General features: G+C 37.3%; 1 protein-coding gene across 1 annotated transcript in view; it reads left to right on the top strand.

The window, feature by feature from the left end:
* The window catches only part of ARHGAP10 (Rho GTPase activating protein 10), a 373337-nt gene that overhangs the window by 141947 nt on the left and 208683 nt on the right, over positions 1 to 22707 (top strand). Inside the window, exons 5-6 of the mRNA XM_044681696.1 lie at positions 5412 to 5513; positions 17247 to 17357. Coding sequence (XP_044537631.1) covers positions 5412 to 5513; positions 17247 to 17357 — 213 coding nt within the window. The remainder of the gene's footprint in view (positions 1 to 5411; positions 5514 to 17246; positions 17358 to 22707) is intronic.

Here is a 22707-nt window from a genome sequence, read left to right as displayed (position 1 = left end):
ATTAAAACTAGAACTGGAAAGAACCCATCCTCTTCATTTTGCAGAAAAGGAAACCGAGGCCCAGTGAGATTAAATGACTTTCCCAAGATAAGACAGGTAGGATGCGACTTATCTCTCCATCACCCATCATCTCCATCATCGATGCTCTCCCATACCGTCTCTTTCCCTACTGGAGGATGCTTAGCTTCTTTTTCTGTGCCAGGGTTTCTTGATGTTGCTGGGGGAAATTGTAAAGCCATGCTGACTGGCAATTGGCCCCACCACCAATGAATGCTGTTGTCCACACTGACGTTTCCATTGTGCTTCCTGTTTAACCTCTGTTGAGCCCTCACTCCTGCTCAGCAAACTGTATTCCATGGTAGATGACGTTCAGATGGAAAGAAGGAGTAATTCTGTCTCAGGCTTCAGGACCCTTTGCCAAAACACAGTAGCATTTGTCCTATAGCATTCCATGTGTGAAAGCAAGCATTTCTGCTTCCCTTCGAGGGGGGAAATGTTGTTCCTTGGCTAAATACTTTGTTCCCAAAGACTTGATGTCAGCCCTCACTTTCCCTGTCTTGTCCATCTTATTTGCATGTATACATAATACTTTAATTGATTTGGTCCTTTGGTCTGCTGATGTCAACATTCCTGGGTGCCCTGATTCTGTGCCCAACTGGAAACTGACAGTGAGACAAAGCATCTTTTTAGTGATTTCCCTGACTGGGCTACAGGAGTCATGAATTTTCTTAGAAATTCACTCTAATTTTTATTCATTTTACTTAATTTTTTCCCGTGAACACAAATGTATTTTTCTCTCATTCCAATTTCTCTCCATTATTAGGAAAAGGGGTGGGGGAAGGAAATTTAGACCCTTGTAATAGACTCAGGCCAAGCAAAATATTCCTTTACTAGCCATTGTCATCTTGGAAAAACACAGAACCACTAAAAGAGTCAGGAAAAACAAGTCTTCGATCAAGATAAGAGACAAGTTCTTAATATTCAGAATTGAGTGCTTAAAACCACACAGAACCAAAGCTCTGGGACTCTGGGAACAGTATCTCTGGGAGAATGAACTGTCAAAGATGCTTCTCCAAAGACTAACAGAATTTTGCGGGGTGGGGGGGTAATGGGGGTGTCATATACCTTTTGGGGAACAAAGGAAGGGAAGTAAGACTGATTATTTCTAAATTAGCAAAAGGAAATGATTAATAGGAAGAGGCTAATGCTTTACACTGGATACAAAAAGATGCTTCTAGCCAGGGGATGGACTCCAGGGAAGGGGTCTCTGATTACAATGGGAGAAACTCCTCAGACTTGATTGCATACTAATCTTATCTAAACTGGGATTATGAAGTACTTTAAGGTCTATTGCTCAGTTGGGAGATAAGGTTAATCTGGGACTTCCCAAAGGACTGGGGCAAACTTGGAGGTTTCAGAAACACAATTGACACCATATTCAGTAAATACACAAATATTCAGTAAATCTATATACTCTGCACCCTTAGCCCATCCAACAGTGGATGTTTCATCTCCATTCCTTTAGAATTATAGCTCAGTAGACAGTTTTATTCTGGTGAGCAGCCATGAGTGAAAACTTGTATTTATGGCAGTTACTTTTCAATGTGTGACCAATGGAATCAACAAAAACTGTGGCACTGAAAAAGGTAGTAAGATAGTCATTATAACAATCATAGCCAGCAGTCATAGAGCACTGTAAAATTTGCAAAGGTTGTTGTGTATATTATCTCATTTTATTCTAACAACAACTCTAAGGGGTGGGTGTTATGTTATCCCCATTTATAGAGGAAGAAACTGAGGCAGAGAAAGGGGGTAATTTATTTGCCTAGGGCCACAGAGGAAGGAAGTCATCAAGTCAGTACGCACTTAAATGCTGTCTATGTGCCTGGCACTGTGCTGGATGTTGGGAATGCCAACTCAAGTATATCAAAGGGGTTTTGTATGGCTGAAATGGAGGCATGAGTAGATACATCTGTAGTATCTCATCTACCTACCTTCCTCTAAGGGTGACTTTAATTACTGCAAAGAGAGGAAGAAGCAGGAGGTTGGAACCTAGATGGGATGGTCATTTTGCTCTTCTCAGAAATTGAGGAGGTATTGGGATGGGATTATATCTATTTTCTCCCTTAGGAATTGTTAGTCTAAGGGCAACTAGATTGCACAGTGGATGGAGAGCCAGGACAGTGCCAGTGGGAGGACTTGGGTTCAAATCTGGCCTTTGACACTTCTAAGCTCTCTGGCCCTGAGCAAACCATTTGATCCCGTGTGCCTAGCCCTGGCCCTTCTGTCTTAAGAGTTATTACTGGGACAGAAAGTGAAGGTTTAAAAAAAAGTATCACATGTCTAGGGGATGTAGTTTTCAATTTCATGCCTAGCTCCTGAGATCTATTTCTTTTCTTTTTTTTAATTTTTAAATGTAATCTTTATTTTATTCTAATAACAAATTTACACCTAATTTTTCCAAAGTGATATGATTCATGTTGTCTCCCTCCCCTCTTCCCTTCCCCCTCCTGGAGTTGCCAAGCAATTCTCCTGGGTTATATACATATTATCACTCAAAACCTATTTCTTTTTTCTTTCTTCTTTTTTTGAGGTCTTCAATTGAAGTTGGCTTTTATGGAAACTAACTTTTTTATTTTAATTTTTATATTTTCCCATGGTTACATGATTCATTTTGAGAACTATTTCTTAAGGGGGAAGGAACCCCAAGTGTTATGGTCAAGATAACAATTCCAGATAATAGTTTCCAGATAATAGTTCCACAAAGAACACACATAGCAAATAAAAAGAAACTCCTTTATGCAAGTTGATAGCAAAACAGAAAGGAGAAAATATGTTTCTAAACATGTTATATAGAACACATGGATATGTTGTGTTCTTCAGAAGGGCTTCCTGAGATGCAGATCTGATCTCATCCTCTCTTTGCCCTTTACTCCAATGCCTGGCACACAGAAGGTATTTAATAATACTTGTTCCCTTGCCCTCTCCCTCCATCCCCTATCCATTATTGTTAGCTAAAGGGAATATAGGAGAAATAAAAAGAAAGATGTAGGAGGACTAAAATACAGGGTTCAGTTAACCCCCAAAAAGAAATCATTCCAGGAAAGGTTGGGATAAAATTTTTATTTTGATTTAGGAAAAGTGAATTTGAAAGTAAGGAAGAAAATGTTCCTTATTTCAGGAAGCAGTATAATGGAGGCAAAGTCAAAGGAACATTTTGAAAACTTGAGGAACAGAACCTTGGCATTCAATAACTTTAATAAGTTGAACAGAAGAAGCAGTTTTTGGAAAGACTTGTCTGTATTTTAATGGTTTAGTTTCTTGTTTCTCTTTTCCCTTAAGGGCGTCATAATTAAAGAAATCCAAGTGGTGTCTCTGGGAAATACCTGAATAATTTTTGTAACTGTACTGACAAAGTCAATACACGCTTGGCAGCATTGCCAAACATTGGACTCTTCTGCGCTCTTGCTCCATCTGTTGTGGAAAATACCACATTAGTTAAAGAAAGAAGGATATGTACTTGTTTATTTGGGTATATGATTTGGGGTTTCGGTTTTATAAGATTATTCTCTTACAAAAATGAATAATATGGAAATAGCTTTTGAGTGATAATACATGTATAACCCAGTGGAACTGCTTGTCAGCTCCAGGTGTGGGAAGGGAGAGGAAAACTATCCACTGTACCACCTACTTGCCCTGGTTTCCTATAATGTTTTGATTTTTTTTCTGGACCTTTCTATAGTGCTGTATTGATTTATTTATTTTTGTAAGCCCTTATCTTCCATCTTAGAATCAATACCACATATTGGTTCCAAGGCAGAAGAGTGCTAAGGACTAGGCATCGGGTGTTATGTGACTTCCCCACGTTCTTGTAGGCAGGAAGTTTCTGAAGCCAGATTTGAACTTGGGACCTCTGGGCTTCAATTCTGGCTCTCTATCAACTGAGCCACCTAGTCCCCTCCCCCCTTTATTTTTTATCTGTTATCTCATTGGAAAGTAGGTACAAGAGTTATGGATTATCATCCCTTTTGTGTAAATGAGGAACACCAAGGGTGACAGAGGTCAAGTAGCCTTAGCCATGATGACAGAACCAGTCAATTCACTTTTCATTAAATTGGATTTCATCTTTATTTACCACCAGCACAAAGTCCATTTTTGTTCATGTAAGCTCAAAGACAAGATCTTTGTATCCCCAGAACCCTGGATGTTGTAGACACTTAATAAATCCCCTTGACTTTTGAATTTACTGTTCGGCGTGTTCATTTTTACTTGGTGTGAGGACCATAGGTACAGAGGAAAGAATGTGGGGTTCTGAGTCTTGAGAAACCTGGGTTTGACTCTTCCCTCTGCTTATTGCTTCTTCGTGCTCATGATAAATCACATCCTCTAGTTTCTTAATCTGTAAATTAAGGAGCTGGATAGATGATCCCTGAGGTCTTGTCTAGCTCTGAATTTTGCAACCCTCGAAAGTCTCAGTTCTTGTAACTAAGAAAAGGGAGTATTTGAAACTGGTAATTTTGTTAGTGGGGGGACATCATTTCTCCACTAACACAGAATCCAAGCCCTCTGTGTTCTCACAGGTGGTCTTCAGGAAAGTTAGCCAACATCTACATAGGACTTTAAGGTTTACTAAGTGTTTTAAAAATATTGTCTTAATTGATCCTTTCAGCTGTGTAGTAGGTACTATTTTTACCCACATTTTATAGATGAGGATTCAGAGGCAAAGAGAAATTAAATGAAAGGGACCTGATAAACACCATTGGTCCATATATAAAAGGATGCCCATTAATGGAAAAGAAGGAAATTAAGTGACTTGCCTAGGACCACACATCTAGTAAGTCTCTGAGTCAGGATTTGAACTCTGGTCTCCCTGTCTCTAGAGCCAGTGTTCTGTCTGCCATATCCCTTGGCTGCCCAAGTCCATCATAATGCCATAAGTCTGCTTCATCCTATGTTATGTGACCAGTCTAATTAGCTGAGCTGGTCCTTGGATGATGGACCACAATCTGTCCCCTGATCCATTCTTTCAAAGTTCTTGGAGAGTTGGTAGCACCTGCCATGACTTTCACTCTATTGCCAAAGTCTTCAAAAATCTAGGTTCACCTCTATGCTATTATGAAACATCATGCTCAGGCTTAAATGAAAGGGACCTAATAAACACCATTGGTCCAAATATAAAAGGATGACCATTAATGGAAAAGAAGGAAAAGAACTTCAATCCTAGAGTTGTTGGTGATGGTTCATCCAAAACTTGAATAAAAATAAACATTCTTTAAGTGTTTTGCAGCAACTTTTATCTTCTTTGATCATGCTTTATTTTCATGTTTTAAATTTTTTGTCCTATGATGGACTGGGTTTTTTGGGAAAAAAATTTGTCTTCATCTTCATTTCTTTTTTTTTCTAATTTATAGGAGGAAAAAAAGAAGTTTGACAAAGAGACAGAGAAAAACTATAGTCTTTTGGATAAGCATTTGAACCTCTCAGCTAAGAAGAAAGATGCCCACTTGCAAGAGGTATTTATTAATTTCTCTCAGTGTATTTCCAGAACTAAACACATTTTAAGAGTCTGTAATTCTGTGAGTGATTTTTCTTTTGAAAGTAAAATAAAACCTTCTCAATGCTCAGAACTATAAATGTGTAGATGATACAAAGACTCGAGGGAGTCAATAATGAGTCATCACCAGGGACAGAAGAAAAAGGCATGCCTTTTTCAGGGGAAGGAGGATGCCAAATAAATCAGTAGAACATTTTGTGCTTAGCTTTGCCAGCACTTATGTATGTTTACAAAGAAGTAAAATATTGGTTATGCTGGGTGCTTTTCAAAATAAAAATAAATTTAGAGGCTAGTAAGACCTAAGAAAAAGATATAATGACACTTTATGAAATGGCCCTGTAAATGGCCTCTCAGATGTGTTTGTAGGGAAATTAACCCAGAATGTCCATGATTCCAGTGCCTTCCCTCAGTTAATTATTTCCTATTTATTCTGATTATAGCTTGCTTTGTATAGATTTGTTTTCATGTTGTCTCCCTGTTAGACTATAAGCTCCTTGAGGACAGGGGCTGTCTTTTAACCCTTTTTATATTCCTAGTACTTAGCACAGTATCTGACAGAGGAGGTACTTAATAAATATTTGTTCATTTATTGATAGAACAATTTTTAGGATTCAAGAGATGTAGCCACTAAGAAGAATTATTGTTCTTTTTTTAAATTAAGATTTGTATGAATGTCTTTTGTTTTTATGTTACCTATATTTCCCCACTTTCCCATTCCCTCAGAGCAATGTTTATTAATCAAGAATGGTTTAAAAAAGAAACAAAGAAAGAAAAAATGGGAAAAGTAATCAATACATTGAAAAATATGACATTAAGTGCAGTGTTTCACACTCACAGACCCTGGGCTCTGCAAAGGAGTAGAATGGAGTATTTTCTCATACCTTTTCATTGGGACCAAGCATATTTTAAAAAATAACTTCATAACATATTAATCTTTTTATTCAAAGATATCTTATTTTCTCAATTACATGTATTAACAACTTTCCACATAGTTTTCTGAAAATTATAAGTTCCAAATTTTCTCCCTCCCTTCCTTCCCTTCCCCCTCTCAGACCTGCTAAGCAATTTTACCTTGATTATATATGTATTATTATACAAAACATACTTCAATATTGGTCATTGTTGTAAGAGAATACTAATATATGACTAAAACTCCAAAATAAAAACCATAAGTAAATTAATGTGGAAGATATTATGTTTTGATCTGTATCTGACTTCAACAGTTCTTTCTCTGAAGGTGGATAACTTTCTTTGTCATAAGTCCTTAGAATTGTTGCAGATCATTGTACTTCTGAGAGTAGTCAAGTCTTTTATAATTAATCATTGTAAAATATTGCTCTTACTGTGTACAATATTTTCCTGGTTCTGCTTATTTCATTCTGCATCAGTTCCTACAGATCTTTTCAGCTTTTCTGAAGTCATTCTGCTTATCATTTCTTATAATACAATAGTATTCCATCACCATTTGTTTAGCCATTCCTGTTGATAGACACCTCAATTTCTAATTCTTTGCCACCACAAAAGTACTACTATAAGTATTTTTGTACAAGGAGGTCTTTTCCCCATTTTTGTGATCTCTTTTGTACATAGACTCATTAGTGGTATTACAGGATCAAAAGGTACTCACTCTTTTATAGACCTTTGGGCATAGTTCCAAATTGTCCTACAGAATGATCAGATCAGTTCACAATCCACCAACAATGCATTAGTGTCCCATTTTTGCCACATTCCTTCCAACATTTATCATTTTACTTTCATATTGGCCAATCTGATAGATGTGAGGTGGTAACTCAGAGATATTTTAATTTGTGTTTTTCTAATCAAGAGTGATAATTGATAGCTTTGATGTCCTCTGAAAACTTCTTATTCATATCCTTTGACCATTTGCCAGTTGGGGAGTAGCTTGTATTCTTATACATTTGACTTAGTTCTCTATGAATTTGAGAAATGAGACTTTTATCAGAGAAATTTGTTATAAAATTTCCCCCAGTTTTTGGTTTCCCTTCTAATCTTGCTTACATTGGTTTTATTTATACAAAACTTTTTAAAATTAACATAATAAAATTATTCATTTTATAACTTTTGTTTTCTATCTCTTGTTTGGTCATAAATTCTTCCCTTTTCCATAAATCTGCCAGATAAAGTATTCTGTATTCCCCTAATTTGTTCACTTTTTGTATCTAAATCATTGACCCATTTTGACCTCATTTTGATATAGGGTGTGATATTGGTCTATACCTAGTTTCTGCCATACTGTTTCCAGTTTTCCTAGTAATTTTTGTTAAATAGTGGGTTCTTATCTTGCAAAAGTCATTTACTCCTATACATTGTGTTTCTCATCTATTCCATTGATCCACCATTTTGTTTCTCAGCCAGTACCAAACTGTTGTGATGATTTACTGCTTTATATTACATTTTGATATCTTGTACTGCTAGTCCAATAAAATAAGTTTTTGGTACTTCGATTGCTATGGCACTGAATAAGTAAATTAATTTAGGTAGAATTGTTATTTTCATTATATTAGCTGGGCCAACCCATAAGCTATTAATGTTTCTCCAATTGTTAACATCTGACTTTATTTGTGTGAAGAGTGTTTTGTAATTGTGTTCATATAATTTCTGTGTTTGCTTGGCAAGTAAGATTCCCAGCTATTTTATATTGTCTAGGGATTTTTTAATAGAATTTATCTATGTAATGTATAGAAAAGCTGATGATTTATGTGGGTTTATTTTATATCTTGCAACTTTACTAAAGTTACTAATTACTTCAACTAGTTTTTAATTTCATTCTCCAGGATTATTTAAGCACACCATTTTATCATCTCAAAAAGTGTTGGTTTAGTTTCCTCGTTGCCAACTTTAATTCCTTCACTTTCTTTTTCTCATTGCTAAAATGAGCATTTCTAGTACAATATTAAATAATAGTGGTGATAATAGGCATACTTGCTTTACTCCTGATCTTATTGGAAAGGTTTCTAACTTATTCCCATTACAGATAATATTTGTTGATAGTTTTAGACACTACTTACCATTTTAAGGAAAGGCTCATTTATTCCTATGCTCTATAATGTTTTTAATAGGAATGTGTCCTGTATTTTGTCCAAGGCTTTTTTTTTTGCATCTTTTGCATCATACAATTTCTAATAGTTTGGTTATTGATATGGTCAGTTATGCTGATATTTTTCCTAATTTTAAACCAGTCCTGTATTCCTGGTATAAATCCCATCTGTCATAGTAAATGAGCTTTGTGATATATTTGTATAGTATTCTTGCTAGTACTGTATTTAAAATTTTTGTTTCTAACTTCATTCATGAAATTGGCCTATAATTTTCCTTCCCTATTTTTACTATTCCTGGCTTAGGTAACAGTGTCATATCTGTATCATAAGAAGAATTTGTTAGGATTCCTTCTTTGCCTATTTCCCCAAATATTTTATATAATATTGGGATTAATTATTCTTTAAATATTTGATAGAATTTACTTGTGAATCCATTTGGTCCAGGGGATTTTTTCTTAGGGAGGTCATTGATGGCTTGTCCAATTTTTTTTTCTGAGATTATTTAAGTATTCTATTTATTCTTTTGCTAATCTGAGCAGTTTATATTTTTGTAAATATTCATCCATTTTACTTAGATGGTCAGATTTATGGCATACAATTGGTCAAAGCTTCTAATGATTATTTTAATTTTTTCTTCATTGGTGATAAATTCATCCTTTTCATTTTTGATACTGGTTATTTGATTTTCTTCTTTCTCTTTTTAAATCAAATTAACCAGTGCTCTGTCTATTTTATCTGTTTTTTTTTCATAAAAACCGATTCCTTAGTTCAATGGTTCTTTTATTTTTGACATTTTTTTTGCGTGTGATTATTGTTCTTTCCATTTATATTAATGTAATTATTGTCTCTATTGTTTTCCTGGCTGTGTTTACTTCATTTTTCAGCAATTATTTTAGGTTTTCTTATGCTTTTCTCTTCCTGATTGCCATTTCTTAACACATAGTAATATCTCATGACATTTAGGTATCACACTTTCTTTCACTGTTCTCCAATTTGTGGGCATCTACTTTGTTTCCAGTTTTTTGTTTTTGTTACCACTAAGAGTACTGTTATAAATATTTTGTCAGCGACCTTCTTAAATCTGTTCCTAGCATTGGAATCTCTGAGATAAGGATGTGGCCATTTTAATTGAATACTTCCATATGGGTTTCCAGAATGGCTGGACTTATTTGTATATTCATTTTGCACTGCTTCTCCAGAAATTGTTATTGCAGTAATCTTCTGGTGGTTCTGCCTGCCTCAGGCTAGCGCACTCATTCTGGTTCCTCCTCAGTCTTGGTATTACTCTGAATTTGCCTTAGCTTTTTGTTGGGACTTTTCTTCCATCCCTGTCTGCCTGATCTGGATGAACTCCCCTGATATTTCTCAAAGTACTGATTAATTATCATTTGATCCAATATTTTTTCTAGGCTTGTCTTTTTAATTTTCTCGCCACCATCTTTTCCTGAAGTCTTTGAGCACATTTCTTCTTACAAGCTGATTACCTAGAACAGTTGAAGCAATATTTAGTGTTTAGATGATAGTCAGAGGGAATTCTGCATGGCCTGAAACCTAAAGTCGCCAGAATTAAAAGAAATTTTTAGGAATAAGAAAACTAGCCTCTGTTCTTTTGTTTTCACCATTTTCTTTTCATCTTCCAAGTCACCTGCATTTTTTCTTTTCCTTGAAGTGGGACACCTCCTGAAAAATGCCAAACACTCAGGTTTAGACGTTTTAGGGACCTTTAAAAGCCGGTCAGCCAGGGCGTCCTCCTCACATGAGAGAGAATCGCGCCCCCATAAGTAAGCACAGAACATAGATAGGAAAATAAATTGGTGGGAATTTTCCTTGGCGAGCATTTCAAAGGATAGGATTGGTGTGTTCAGAAACATACATTCCGCAAGCAAGCAAGCAAGCAAGCAGTTTCTCAGAAGCAAATGTGGTGCTGTTTGCAACCAGGGAGGGTCAGGCAAATGGACAGAAGGGAAGTGAGATAAGAGGTTAGGAGAAGACTCAGTTAGGCTGCTGACCCCCTGAGGGGACCCTGAGGACTTTTGAGCACTCTCTGCTCCATTACATCCTATGTTTTAGGATTTGACCTTGAAATCTGGGGAGCTGCCTATGGTTTCAAAGATAGTTCCTCCCCAAGGAATAAGGCTAAAATAATTCTAGTAATCTTGAGGGAAATTATGTATTTTTGCCCTCCCCTTTCCTCTTTGAGAGATTTTTTTAGACAATGAATTGGAAGTATTTTTCTTAAAACTTTTTAAACCCTTAAGTGGGAAAAAATTATTAATACTTTAAATTTGTTACCTAATAATTATTTCCTTATATAGCATGTTTAATTTGGGGAGATCAAGGTAGGAGAGTAGACGTTTAATTTCATTGGTCTAGGGCAGTGATGGGCAAAGTACAGCCTGCTGGCCAGATGCTGCCCCCTGAAATGTTCTATCCAGCTATGCAACATTATTCCTAATCTGATGAATACAATGAAACTTTGAAAGAGTTGCCTTAGAAACAGACTGACAGATGAATATTTCCTTTCCTTTGGCCCCCTCTTTAAATAGTTTGCCCATCACTGGTATAGGGTACTAACTCTCAGTGAAGAAACTTCTTTTTGAATTTTTTTTTGTTGTAGAGAATTGTTTAGGGGCACTGTAGGTAAATGACTTGTCCACTGTCACATAGCCTTTTCTTGTTAGAAATGAGATTTGAAATCAATTCTTTCTGATTCTTAAGCCAGCCCTTTAGCACCTATGCCAATGCAAACTCACTTGCTTCCCCTAAAAAATTTTTATTTTTTCTTTTGGAATTAAAAACAAAGTCAGAACTCGGGACTTTGCAAATCATGACTAAAAAATCGAATCTCAGTTTGGCCACTTATTGCCTGTGTGACTGGGCAGTCAAATGACTTCTCTGAACCTTAATGCCCTTAACCACGAAGTGAAATGGTTGGACTTTCATAACTAAAGTTCCTTCCATCTCTTGATTGATTCTTGTTTGATACTATCACCATTGCAGAGGTAGCTACCTGTATTTGGGACGCAGTGCTATTTATATTTACATAAAAACCCAATTAGAAACTGTCAAATGAGAAAGTCCAGTGAGCTGTGTGATCCTCAGCTTCTTCATCTGGAATTTTTTCTAATGAGGTACAAAAAGTTTTATTCTATAATTCTCCCCAAAATGTAGAGATGTTCCTCGTTGTCACAATTCACAACTTAAATATCAGGTTCGATGTTTCTTGGAAGGCTTTTTAGCCCCTTTGGGATCTTTTCCAACTTTTGTCAGCCCTTATTTCTGAGAGCCCAGAAAATAATGGAGCAGAGAATGAGCACTGAGTGTTTTAGGCACCTTGTAAACAAAGGCCATATTTAAAGACTAAAGAAATAGCTTGAATTCTAGCTTGTTGGGTGGTTCTTCCCAGTTTTCTTCCTTTGAATCTGTATCATTGCTCTATTTACACATACACAGCACACACTCACACTTTCTTTTAAAATCCCAAAATGATAAGATAGACTCAGGCATACTCGGCATAATTTCTCCAAAAAACCCCCACTTTTAAATCCGAGGATTCGTTTTTATGAACTAAATGACTGTCTTGGAGCTGGAAGGGTGTTAGATGGTATCTAGTGCAGTCTGCTTATTTTACAGAAGCCTCGAGAGGCTGGTTAACTTCTCTGGGGTAGGGATAAAGAGCATTATCAAGATTCAAACCAAATCCTAGGAATCGAAGTTTATTAGTTTTTCTTCATTTTACAACAGCACTTCCCAAATGTCCAAACACACTTAAAAACCAGACGCATGTGTTTACTCTAATAAATAAAAGAACAGTTCCATGCCTATAATGTTTATCCACATGTTCAGATCAGAGTTCTGAAATGTTATCATGGAAATATGAAGAATCAGCCGTCTGCACTGCGGCATTCCTATTTTGAAAAGTTTCTGTGCACACTCTACAGAAATCTGAATCTATTTGTAGCTGTTCTCTTGTTTTGAATCTTCTGGAGACCCTTAGGTTGCTCAATTGTATTTTAATGACATTAAATACAATATAATTTAGTTCTACTGCTAAAGGATTTCCATGCTATGAAAAATTCTGATTTTATTATTGTCTGTGCACAATTTAGTTCTTTATAAATTATAATATGATAAAAATCTTCACTCACAGCAACAAAAGAGAGTATTACATATAGAATAAGAACCAAATTAATTAATAGATTTCCTTTCCTTAATCCCAGTAGCATTTAAATTTTTTGTCATGTTTCCTTAATAATTTGCCCTTTTTAAAAAAATCCCTTACCTTCTGTCTTAGAACCGATACAAAGAATTTAGTAAGACCATTTTTTGATGAAAGTAGCTATCTTTATTTTTTTAAAACCCTCATCCTCTGTCTATACTAAGAATCTATACTAAATATTTATTCCAAGGCAGAAGAGCAGTATGGGCTGGGCAGTGGGGGTTAAGTGACCTGTCCAGGGTCCCACATCTAGGAAATGTCTGAGGTCAGACTTGAATCCTTGACCTCTTTCAAGTCTTTAAGGCGTTGTCTTCATCCACTGAGCCACCTAGTCTCTAATTTCTTAATGGGCTGTATTTTAAAAGTTTTAAAAGAATTTTAAAGTTTTAAAAATGTTTAAAAGTGTTTAAAAGTTTTAAAAGCAAAGGGGTGCTAAGCTCGGTAGCTAGAACTGGGCTGAAGTGGACTGGGGAGGCGCAGGCCCAGGAGTGGGATGATTGGGCCAGGAGGCCCAGGGGTACAACTGAGCCTAGACTAAGGGGACCCTGAAGGGTTAGATCCTGCCCAAGACCCGCTCTCCATGTGTGACCCTGGGGAACTCAGTTGGTCTCTCTCTGCCTTAATTTCCTCACTATGAAACAAGGATAAAATCCTCCAGCCCTGCCCCATAGGGCTGGTGGGAGGATCAGACTAGACAGCCTGTGCAAAGTGTTTGTTATTATTATTTGTCTTAGGTGACCTACCTGTCCCTTCTTTGGCATGTCCAGAGGAGCTAAAGCACGGGCAGATTCCTCATCTGTGAAATGGTGATAATAACAGCATCCACTTTACAGAGTCATTGTGAGGATCAAATGAGAGAATATTTGTAAAGTGTTTTGCACTTAATAAATTATTGAAGGAATGCAGGAGAAATGTATATAATTAGGGAAGGGAAGAGAACAAATATTTATTAAGCACTTTTATAGACCAGGCATTGTGCTAAGCACTTTAGTAATGTTGTCGCATTTGATTCTTACTACAATCCTGGGTGTTAGGTGATGTGATTATCCCTGTTTTGCAGTTGAAGAAACTGAGGCAGGAAGGGCTAACTGACTTGCCCAATCCCATAGCTAATAAATGTCTGAAGCCAAATTTCAACTCTTGTCTTACTGATTCCATGTCCAGAGCTCTATCCACTGTGGCTACTGAGATACTTTGGCTTCACGTGACTAAAAAATTCAGTAGAATGATGCTCTGTCAGAAAAGTGAGCATGTTCCCAAGGGGCACCGAAATGAAGTGTAGTGTCTAGAACAGAGGCAGTAAACATTTCAGGGGCTTAAGTCCGCCTCCTCCTGGGATCCTGAGTGTTCTTTTGGGTACCACATTTAGGATTTATGAAGAGCCAACTCTGGGACAGATTTTATACTGAAGTTCTCTGGATATAGATGCCAGTTTTGTCTTTTTAATCTGGTGAGATTGGGAGGAAAAGAGTGAACAAGTGGAGGTGGTATGTACAAATAAATGACTCATAAAATTTGACTGAGTAGATACACAGGACAGGCTAAATGCAATGATAAGAGAGAGAGAGAGAGAGAGAGAGAGAGAGAGAGAGAGAGAGAGAGAGAGAGACACACACACACACACAGAGACAGAGACAGAGAGAGACAGAGAGAAACAGGGGCAGGGATAGGGGCAGGCCAATAAACTGGAGCAAATTTAATAGGCAGTGTAAAAGAAAAATCTTGGGAGCAAACCAGAATTTATTTAAGTGCTCAGCTCATGTAAATCTTTCGTCTCTAGACTTCTCAGTTTCCTGAGACTTTAGCTTTGAACTGAGATTATATTATACCCAAGCTAAGTTTCACAAATTCATTTTGGGGGGTCTCCCAGGCAGGGTCTTTCTTAGCAATTTGGTTGTTTTTCTCTTTGAATACATGGTACCCTCTTGGCAAGGAGGCCAGCCAGGTGGGATTTTTCTTATGAAGGTCAGGTCATCCTTGAAGACTAGACACCTTCTTGGCAAGAAGGTCAGGTTTTGTCATATCTCTTTTCTATAGGACAGATTATGTCCCCCTCCATTCCATCTATGGTAATAATGAGGCTAGCCAAGGTTATCCCGTAGCTTCAGAGCCAAGTGAGATAATAGCCTCGGAAACTCCTGGATATATTTCAAGATGCTTAAGGCATACACAAACTTTCCTTAGCTAAGAGATCTACAGGGAATTCTATTATGAATTTTTAAATACATTATAATTATTGATTCCTTATTCTTATACACAGTTAATTAATCAATTAATAATTGGAATTTTTTTACTATAAATCTAGAACGATTGCAAGTTATTACTATAATACTGATCATGTAATAGGATTTCATGCTGAGAATATATAGTTATATGGAGTCATATAACAATGAATATAAGCAGAAGTTGTTTAATTGGATTATTTTTTACAGGCAGGACTTATTGTTGAAGAGATTTAGTGGGAGCATGTATCCTCTCTTCAAATAAGTGAAAGGTTTTTATGTAGGAATTTGTGTTCTAGGTAGACATCCTGCAGGATCAATATTTATTTCCTTTTGTTGGTACTTGGTATAGAAAATTCTCATTCATTCATAAAATATTCACAACAGGCACTGTTTATTGAAGTCTGTAAAAGAAAAAACCAGACACCTCACTAATATGCCCCCCCGTCACTGAATCTGGTTCTTCTCTCTCTCCTGTCCCTCCAGATTTGGTTCTTTTTCTGGGTCCCCATTCCTATCTCCAGAATGACATAGCCCGTGTGATTAGGAAGTGGAGAAGGGAGGAATGAATGAACAGTGGAAAATCCTTATTCTCTCCCTTCATACTAGTTGAAGTTTGAGAAAGATTAAATTATAGGAGTTTTGAGACAGTGCAATTCAGAGAGAAAGAACGCTGAGATTGGAATAAAAAGACCTGTTTTTGTTACTTAACAATTATGTTTCTTCTCCAGGATTGAGCTCCTTTATTTGAAAAATACAGGCAATAATAATTAATACTTAACCCTCAGGATTTTGAGAGGGAACTTTTGCCTTATAAGTGGGGGGGGGTGCTGATGCCACGTGGTGCTGATACATTTTCAGTGTAAGCATCTACACCTCAGAAATCAACAAATGTTACAAATCAGGGTTTGATTTCTTGTTTTGAGGGAGAAAATGCTGATTAAACTTAAAAGCATGTCTAGGAGAGCCAATTGTTTAATCATTTACCAGTAGAACCCTGCTTATAACTGAGAAAGTGTTCCATCAGTGTGAGTGAATAGTTGTTCAGAAATTCTTGGACAGTTTGTGTGCTTGCTTTTAACAAAAGGACGCTGTGGAAGAAAACCATATAAAGAGGTTTCATTCTGAAGTGGGTCACAGGAGGAAAGAAACCCTTATCAGGAGCAAGATTTGTACTTTGTCTTAAGGGAAGCAAGTGATCTATTCTCTGGGCCTGACAGAAGAAAAGATGTACTTCTGGAGTTTGAAGGGATATTATCATAGAATTGTAGATATAGACCTCAAGTTCCATCCAATCTATCTTCTACCCCCAAATTTAGGTGGTTTTGGCCAAGGTTGCAAATCAGGTAGAATTCAAATCCAGATCTTTTGGCTACAAAGGTGGTGTTCTCCACCATACCAGACTGAACCTCATGAGTCATCTAGCCCAAGCCTTCTCTGAAGTACAGAGCTTCTCAATAACTTTTCACTTTTCGTAATTCTTAGAGGGTGGAGATGGTGAGGGAGTAGTGAAAGCATCTCAGATGGTGACAAAGCCCTCCTTCTTTTTGTCCTAGGTGAAGTTTGCCATGCTTTCTTGGCCCTTTTAGCCCACTTGGGTTCATTCTCTTCTCTTTTGGGGCAATTCCCTGCCTGGTATTATGGACCAGGTGGCAACTGAGATAGTTAACAAGCATGTATTAAGTTTTAATCATTGGAGCTTCAAAGAAAGGCAAAAACCAGGATCTTTGCTGTCCAGAAACTATATTTCTAATAGGGAAGTTAATTTGGAAGTAACTTGGATTCCTATAAGATATATGCAGAATAGAAGGGAGATAATCTCAGAGGGAAGTCACTAGCAATAGGAAGCAAGGGGGACCAGGCATCTTGAGGCTTACCATTCCCTCAGCAAAGCCTAAATTTGCCCACAAGAGGACTCTAACTGGAACCCCTGGGAACCCCTCCCTGAAATCCCTTGACTCTCCTCCCCAGCTAGGCCAGATTTGTTCAAAGAAGCCTTGTTCTCAGAGATTTGGTTAATCGAGGTATGCGATTTCCACATTTCTAGGAGAACTGGGAGTAGTATTATTTGTGAAGTTTCTGATGCCTAGAGCCTTCTTATTCAGTCTGACTATTTAGTCAGGCCACCTTATCATATGGAGAACATCTTTCCAGCGTCTGTAATTTTACCCATCTGCATTCTTTGAATACAGGCAGACATCCAAGTGGAGCAGAATCGAAAACACTTCTATGAGCTGTCTCTTGAATATGTGTGCAAGCTCCAAGAGATCCAAGAAAGAAAAAAGTTTGAGTTTGTGGAACCAGTAAGTATATATTTTTGATGAATCAATTTTTATTGATATTTTTTATTTTTATATTACCTATATTTTTAAGTGTAACCCTCCAATTTTCCTCCCAGAGATCCATCCCTGATAACAAAAGAATAAACAAGAGGAGGGGGGGAAAGTGGCAGAGTGGTTAGAACACTAAATCTCTGGTCAGGAAGATATAAATTCAAATCCAACCTCAGACATTTACTAGCTGTGGGAACCTGGACAAGTAATTTAAATTGTGCCTGTCTCAATTTCCTCATTTGTGAAATAGGGATAATAATAGCATCTATTTATCCCAGAGTTGTTGTGAAGAGCAAATGAGGTAATATTTATAAAGTGCTTTGCCAAAATTAAACCTGTTATTACTTAAAAAATAATTTGGCAAAAACAACCACCGTGTGGAAAAAAGTTTACCATGTTACTCAGTGGAAGTCAGCAAGTATTTTGAAATATAATGGAAGTTGGGACAGTTAGGTAGCATAGTGGATAGAGTATAGGCCTGAAGTTGGGAGGACCCAAGTTCAAATTTGACCTTTAACACTTCCTAGGTATGTGACTATGGACAAGTCATTTAATCCCAATTGCCTAGCCTTTATTGTTCTTCTGCCTTAAAAATCAATATTGATTCCTAAATGTAAAAAAATTAAAATAATATAAATAAAAATAATATGTGTATATTATACATATGACAATGTAAAAATAAAAAAATAAAAAAGTTAAATTTTAAAAAATGTAACATAGTAGATGTTAAAATTTGGTTATGGGACATGCCTGGTTTCTAAAGGCTAGGGCTCTTTCCTATAGAATCACAGAATTTGAAAGTTGGGAGAAGCAACAGCAGCTGTATAGTTCTACCTACTAAGGAAAAGAGTCTACAACATACCTGATAATCGGTTGTTCAGCTTCTGACAGAAGGCCATCATTGAAGGGGAACCCACCACCTCTTTAGCACCCCTTTTGGACATTGTTAGGATGTTTTTCTTGACATCAAGTCCACATTGACCTTTTTGTCCTGCCTACCTGTTGCTTTTGATTCTGTGTTAATTATATGATAATTACTCATCAGTCAGTTGATCAGTAAGAATTTATTAAGGGCTTACAGTGTACTTTGCACTTTGCTAAGCCATGAAGATACAAAGAAAGGCCAAAACCTGATCTCTAAAGGCTTTTAAAAAACAATAAATTTTATTTTAAGTTCTGTATTCTCTCCCTCCCACTTCTAATTCTCTTCCTCAACTGAAAAAGCAAGAAAAATAAGACCCTTTTTTAAAATAAACATGTACCATCAAGCAAAGTAAATTCCCTTATTGGCTGTGTCCAAAAAAAAAGTCTTAATCCAGTCTGGGTTCATTACCTGTCTATCAGAAGTTTGAATCCTCTGGAATTGGGGTAGGCTATTGTGCTGCTCAGATTTTTGAAGTCTTTCAAAGTCTTTTCAAAGATGTAGCAGCTTTTTAAAAACTTTATAGTAAATATTTTTTACAAATTTACTTTATAGTATTATTGTTATTGTAAAAATGATTCCTCTAATTCTACTTACTTCATTCTTCATCAGCTGATAAAAATCTTCCCAGGTTTTTCTGATACCACCCCCTTCATCATTTTTGATGGTACAGTAGTATTCCGTCACATAAACCATAAGTTGTTTGGCCATTCCACAATTGAGGGGGGCCTCACCCCCCTTTTTTTCAATCCTTTGTCAATGTGAAAAAGAGCTGCTGTCTTTTTTTACACTTTTTTTTGTACTTTTTGTACAATTTTGTACGAGTCCTTTTCCTATTTCTTCTGTCTCTTTGGGGCTATGAAGGAACTACCAGACTAATGGGGGACATATTTACAAAACTAGATGTAGAATACATGAAAGGTTAGTCTGTTAATAAGCATTATTTAAAGTAACTACTAAGGGCCAGCTAGGTAGCTTAGTGAATAGAACGCTAGGTCTGGAGTTGGGAGGATTTGGGTTCAAATGTGGCTTCAGGCACATGCCAGCTGTGTGTGACCCTGAGCAAGTCACTTAATCCTGATTGCCTAGCCTTTGCTGCTCTTCCCTCTTAGAATTAATATTAAGGCAGAAGGTAAGGGTTTGAAAAAATAAAATAAAGACTACCATGTGCAAGCATTGTGCAAAGCATTCAGAATATACAAAGAAAGCCCAAAGCCCTTACTTTCATGTTTAAGGAGGAAGACAGCCCGTATAGACAAGCTACTTGTAGATCATCAGAGGAAAGTCAATTTAGAGGAGCTGGGAAGGGCTGCTGGTGGAAGGGAGGGAGAGAATGAATTGCAGAATGAAAGATTCTGGAAGGCAGTGAGGGCTTATTCATTCATTCATTTATTCATTCATTTATTTATTTATCTATTTATGCATTCATTTACTTATTTACTTACTTATTATTTATTTGTTTGTTTGTTTGTTTGTTTGTTTATTTATTTATTTTTAGACCCTTAACCTTTGTGTATTGGCTCCTAGGTGGAAGAGTGGTAAGGGTAGGCAATGGGGGTCAAGTGACTTGCCCAGGGTCACACAGCTGAGAAGTGTCTAAGGCTGGATTTGAACCTAGGACCTCCAGTCTCTAGGCCTGACTCTCAATCCACTGAGCTACCTAGCTGGCCCCAGCAGTGAGGGGTTTGATGCTGTCTGTTTCCCCAAAATCCAACTTAGGACTTCCTGTGTCAGAACCATATTGAGTTGACAAACATCTGGATTTACAATTCATTGACATTCATCAATAAGCATTTATTAAGCATTTAAGATGTGCCTGGCACTGTTATAATTAAAGTACAAGTGGGAAATAAAACCCAATCCTGACAGCTGGTGAGCTTTTTCATGCTCTCTTCGGCCCAATGATAGGTGAAGGAATTTGTGGCAGATTACTAAGTAAATATAGTAGTGTGAGTCACCTATGGCAAATGCCTAATTCCTCCAATAAAGGAATTTCAGAATAGCATTTAAAATCTAATGGGGATATTATTTGTAGTTTTGATATTTTAGGCTTAACCTCCAAGGAACTGGTGGTACTTTGATAAATAGTATTTAGCTCATATAGCTAGAGGAATATGACATGAATGTAGGTATAGTACAAAGAAGAATCAAATAGAGGCAGAATAAACATCTTCCCCCCTTTTCTCCCCTCCTTTCTGCTCCCACCCCCGTCCTCCCTCCTCATTTCTTCCTCCTTCCATCCTTCTTCCTTCCCCATCTTTTCCTTTCCTCCTTCCTTCCTCTTTTCTCCATCCTTCCTTCTTCCTCCTCTTTTCCTCCTCCCTCCATCCTTCCTCCTCCTTCCTCCTTCTCATCCTTTCCATCTTCTTTCCTCTTGTCTCCATTCTTCCTCCTTCTTCTTCCCCCTTCCTCCTCCCTCTCTTTCCTCCCTTCCTTCTCCTCTCTCCTTCTCCCCTTGCCCTTTCCTTTTTTCTCTGCATCCTTCTTCCCATCCCTCCTCCTTTCCTTCTTCCTCCATTCTCCCTCACCCTTCTTCTCCTTTCCATCTTCCTTCCTCTTTTATCCATCCTTTTTTTTCTCCTTCACTTCTCTCCTTTCTTCCTTCTTCCTTCTCCTCTCCCTTCCTTTCTCTTTTCTCTTTCCTTCTTCCTCCTCTCTTCTTCCTTCCCTCCTTCCCAGCCTCTTTCCTCCTCCCTCATCCTTCTTCATATTTCTTCTTTTCTCCATCCTTTCTCCTGTACCTCCTTCTTCTTCCCTCCATCCTTTCTCCTTCCTTCTTCCTCTTTCCCTCATCCTTCTTCCTCCTCTCTTCCTCTCTGGCCATAGCCATAGGATTACTGATATTGAGCTGGATAGGACCTTTGAGGACATCTCTTCCAGCATTTCTGTTTTGCAGATAAGGAAATTGAGGCCCAGAGAAATTAAGTGACATGCCCCAGGTCACTTAGGGGGTAAGAAGCAGAGAGAGCCATGAGGATTTGAACCTAGATCCTTTGACTCCTAATCCCTGGCTATTTCTGCCACACTAGTTTGTGTTGTTAAGATATGTGCACACTGATAAAAATCACAAGTTTTTGATATATCAACCCAGGACTTTGGTCAACACTGTGACCAAAATTGATGTTGTCCTTGAGGATGTCATTGACAAGAGGACAAGAATGCTGATGTAATGTGCCTGTTAGACCAGTTTAAATCATTGCCTCTGACTTAATCAGACATAGACTTCCTTCAGTAGTCCTCAATTAAAAATGGGAGAGATCACTGCCAGAATTTCATTACTCTCCATCTACTTTGGGCTGTTTCCATTGTCAAGATCCAACTCAGTAAACATTTATTAAGCACTTAATATGTGTCAGATACTGTGCTAAGCCCTGGTAAAAACTTAATAATAATAATAATGGCAATTCCTGCCCTCAAGAAGCTTATAGTCAAAAGGGAAAAACAAAACACAAAAGGAGGTAACAAAGTGAAGGGAAGCACTAGGGGATACGTAGTGTGGGGGCTTTAGCGGGGGGGAGCACCTTGTGGAGAGTTCATGCCTTTGAGCAAATAATTTAACCTCTCTGGGCCTCAGTTTCTTTATCTGCAAAATGAGACTATCGGGTCAGTTGAATTTATAGAACTCTTCATATTTAAGGCCTTTGGTCTATTCTAGCCTCCTCATTTTGTAAGTGAAGACAGTGAGGAAATAGTGACTTCTTCAAGGTCTAGGACTAGATCTCAGATTTTCAGATCTCCCCCGATTCTCTCCTTTGTATCACTGCTTTAGCATTCTGAAAGTTTGATGAATCTAAAAGAAGATATAGGTGTGCATCTTTCAGCATCTTAAGATAGGTTTTTTTTTTCAGGCCATTTCTTAAGGTTTTATCCCCATTTTTTAGGTGAGGGAAACATATTTTCCAAGATGGTGAGTGACTTTCGAGTTAGGTTCATTTGGTTGGTGAATGTTGGAGGAATGATTGGTATCCAGCTTTTCCCAACTCTTTAAGAACCCTATTTAAGACTTTTTTGGATAATAAGGAAGTTTTGGTTCTAGACCATTTCTTTTCAGTGAGATGCAGCAGGGTGACCTGGCTTCCAAGCTTGGAGGAACTGAATCTAAGTCTCACCTTAGCCATCCATTGACTAGGCGATCCTGAGAAAGTTCCTTAAACCTTTTTCAATGCACTCGAAGAATTTAAGCTTCAAAGAAGGGACTGACCTATGCTGGTAGAGAGAATGAAATCCCGACTAGTCTTTATTCTTAAAAAAAAAAAAATACAAATAATGGCTCTATTGGGGGTGGTGGAAGGTAACAGAAGGATATGAGAGAGGGAATTTAGTTTTTTGCAGTTTCTTTATTTTTTAATAGTTTAAAAATACTGTAGTTATTTCTTGATATTTCTTCCCCCTTTGAAC

This window comes from Gracilinanus agilis, chromosome 6 (assembly GCF_016433145.1).
Source record: "Gracilinanus agilis isolate LMUSP501 chromosome 6, AgileGrace, whole genome shotgun sequence".
Classification (NCBI taxonomy): Eukaryota; Metazoa; Chordata; class Mammalia; order Didelphimorphia; family Didelphidae; genus Gracilinanus; species Gracilinanus agilis.
The sequence above is the reverse complement of the archived record's forward strand: the minus strand, read 5'-3'. Positions and strand labels throughout refer to the sequence as shown.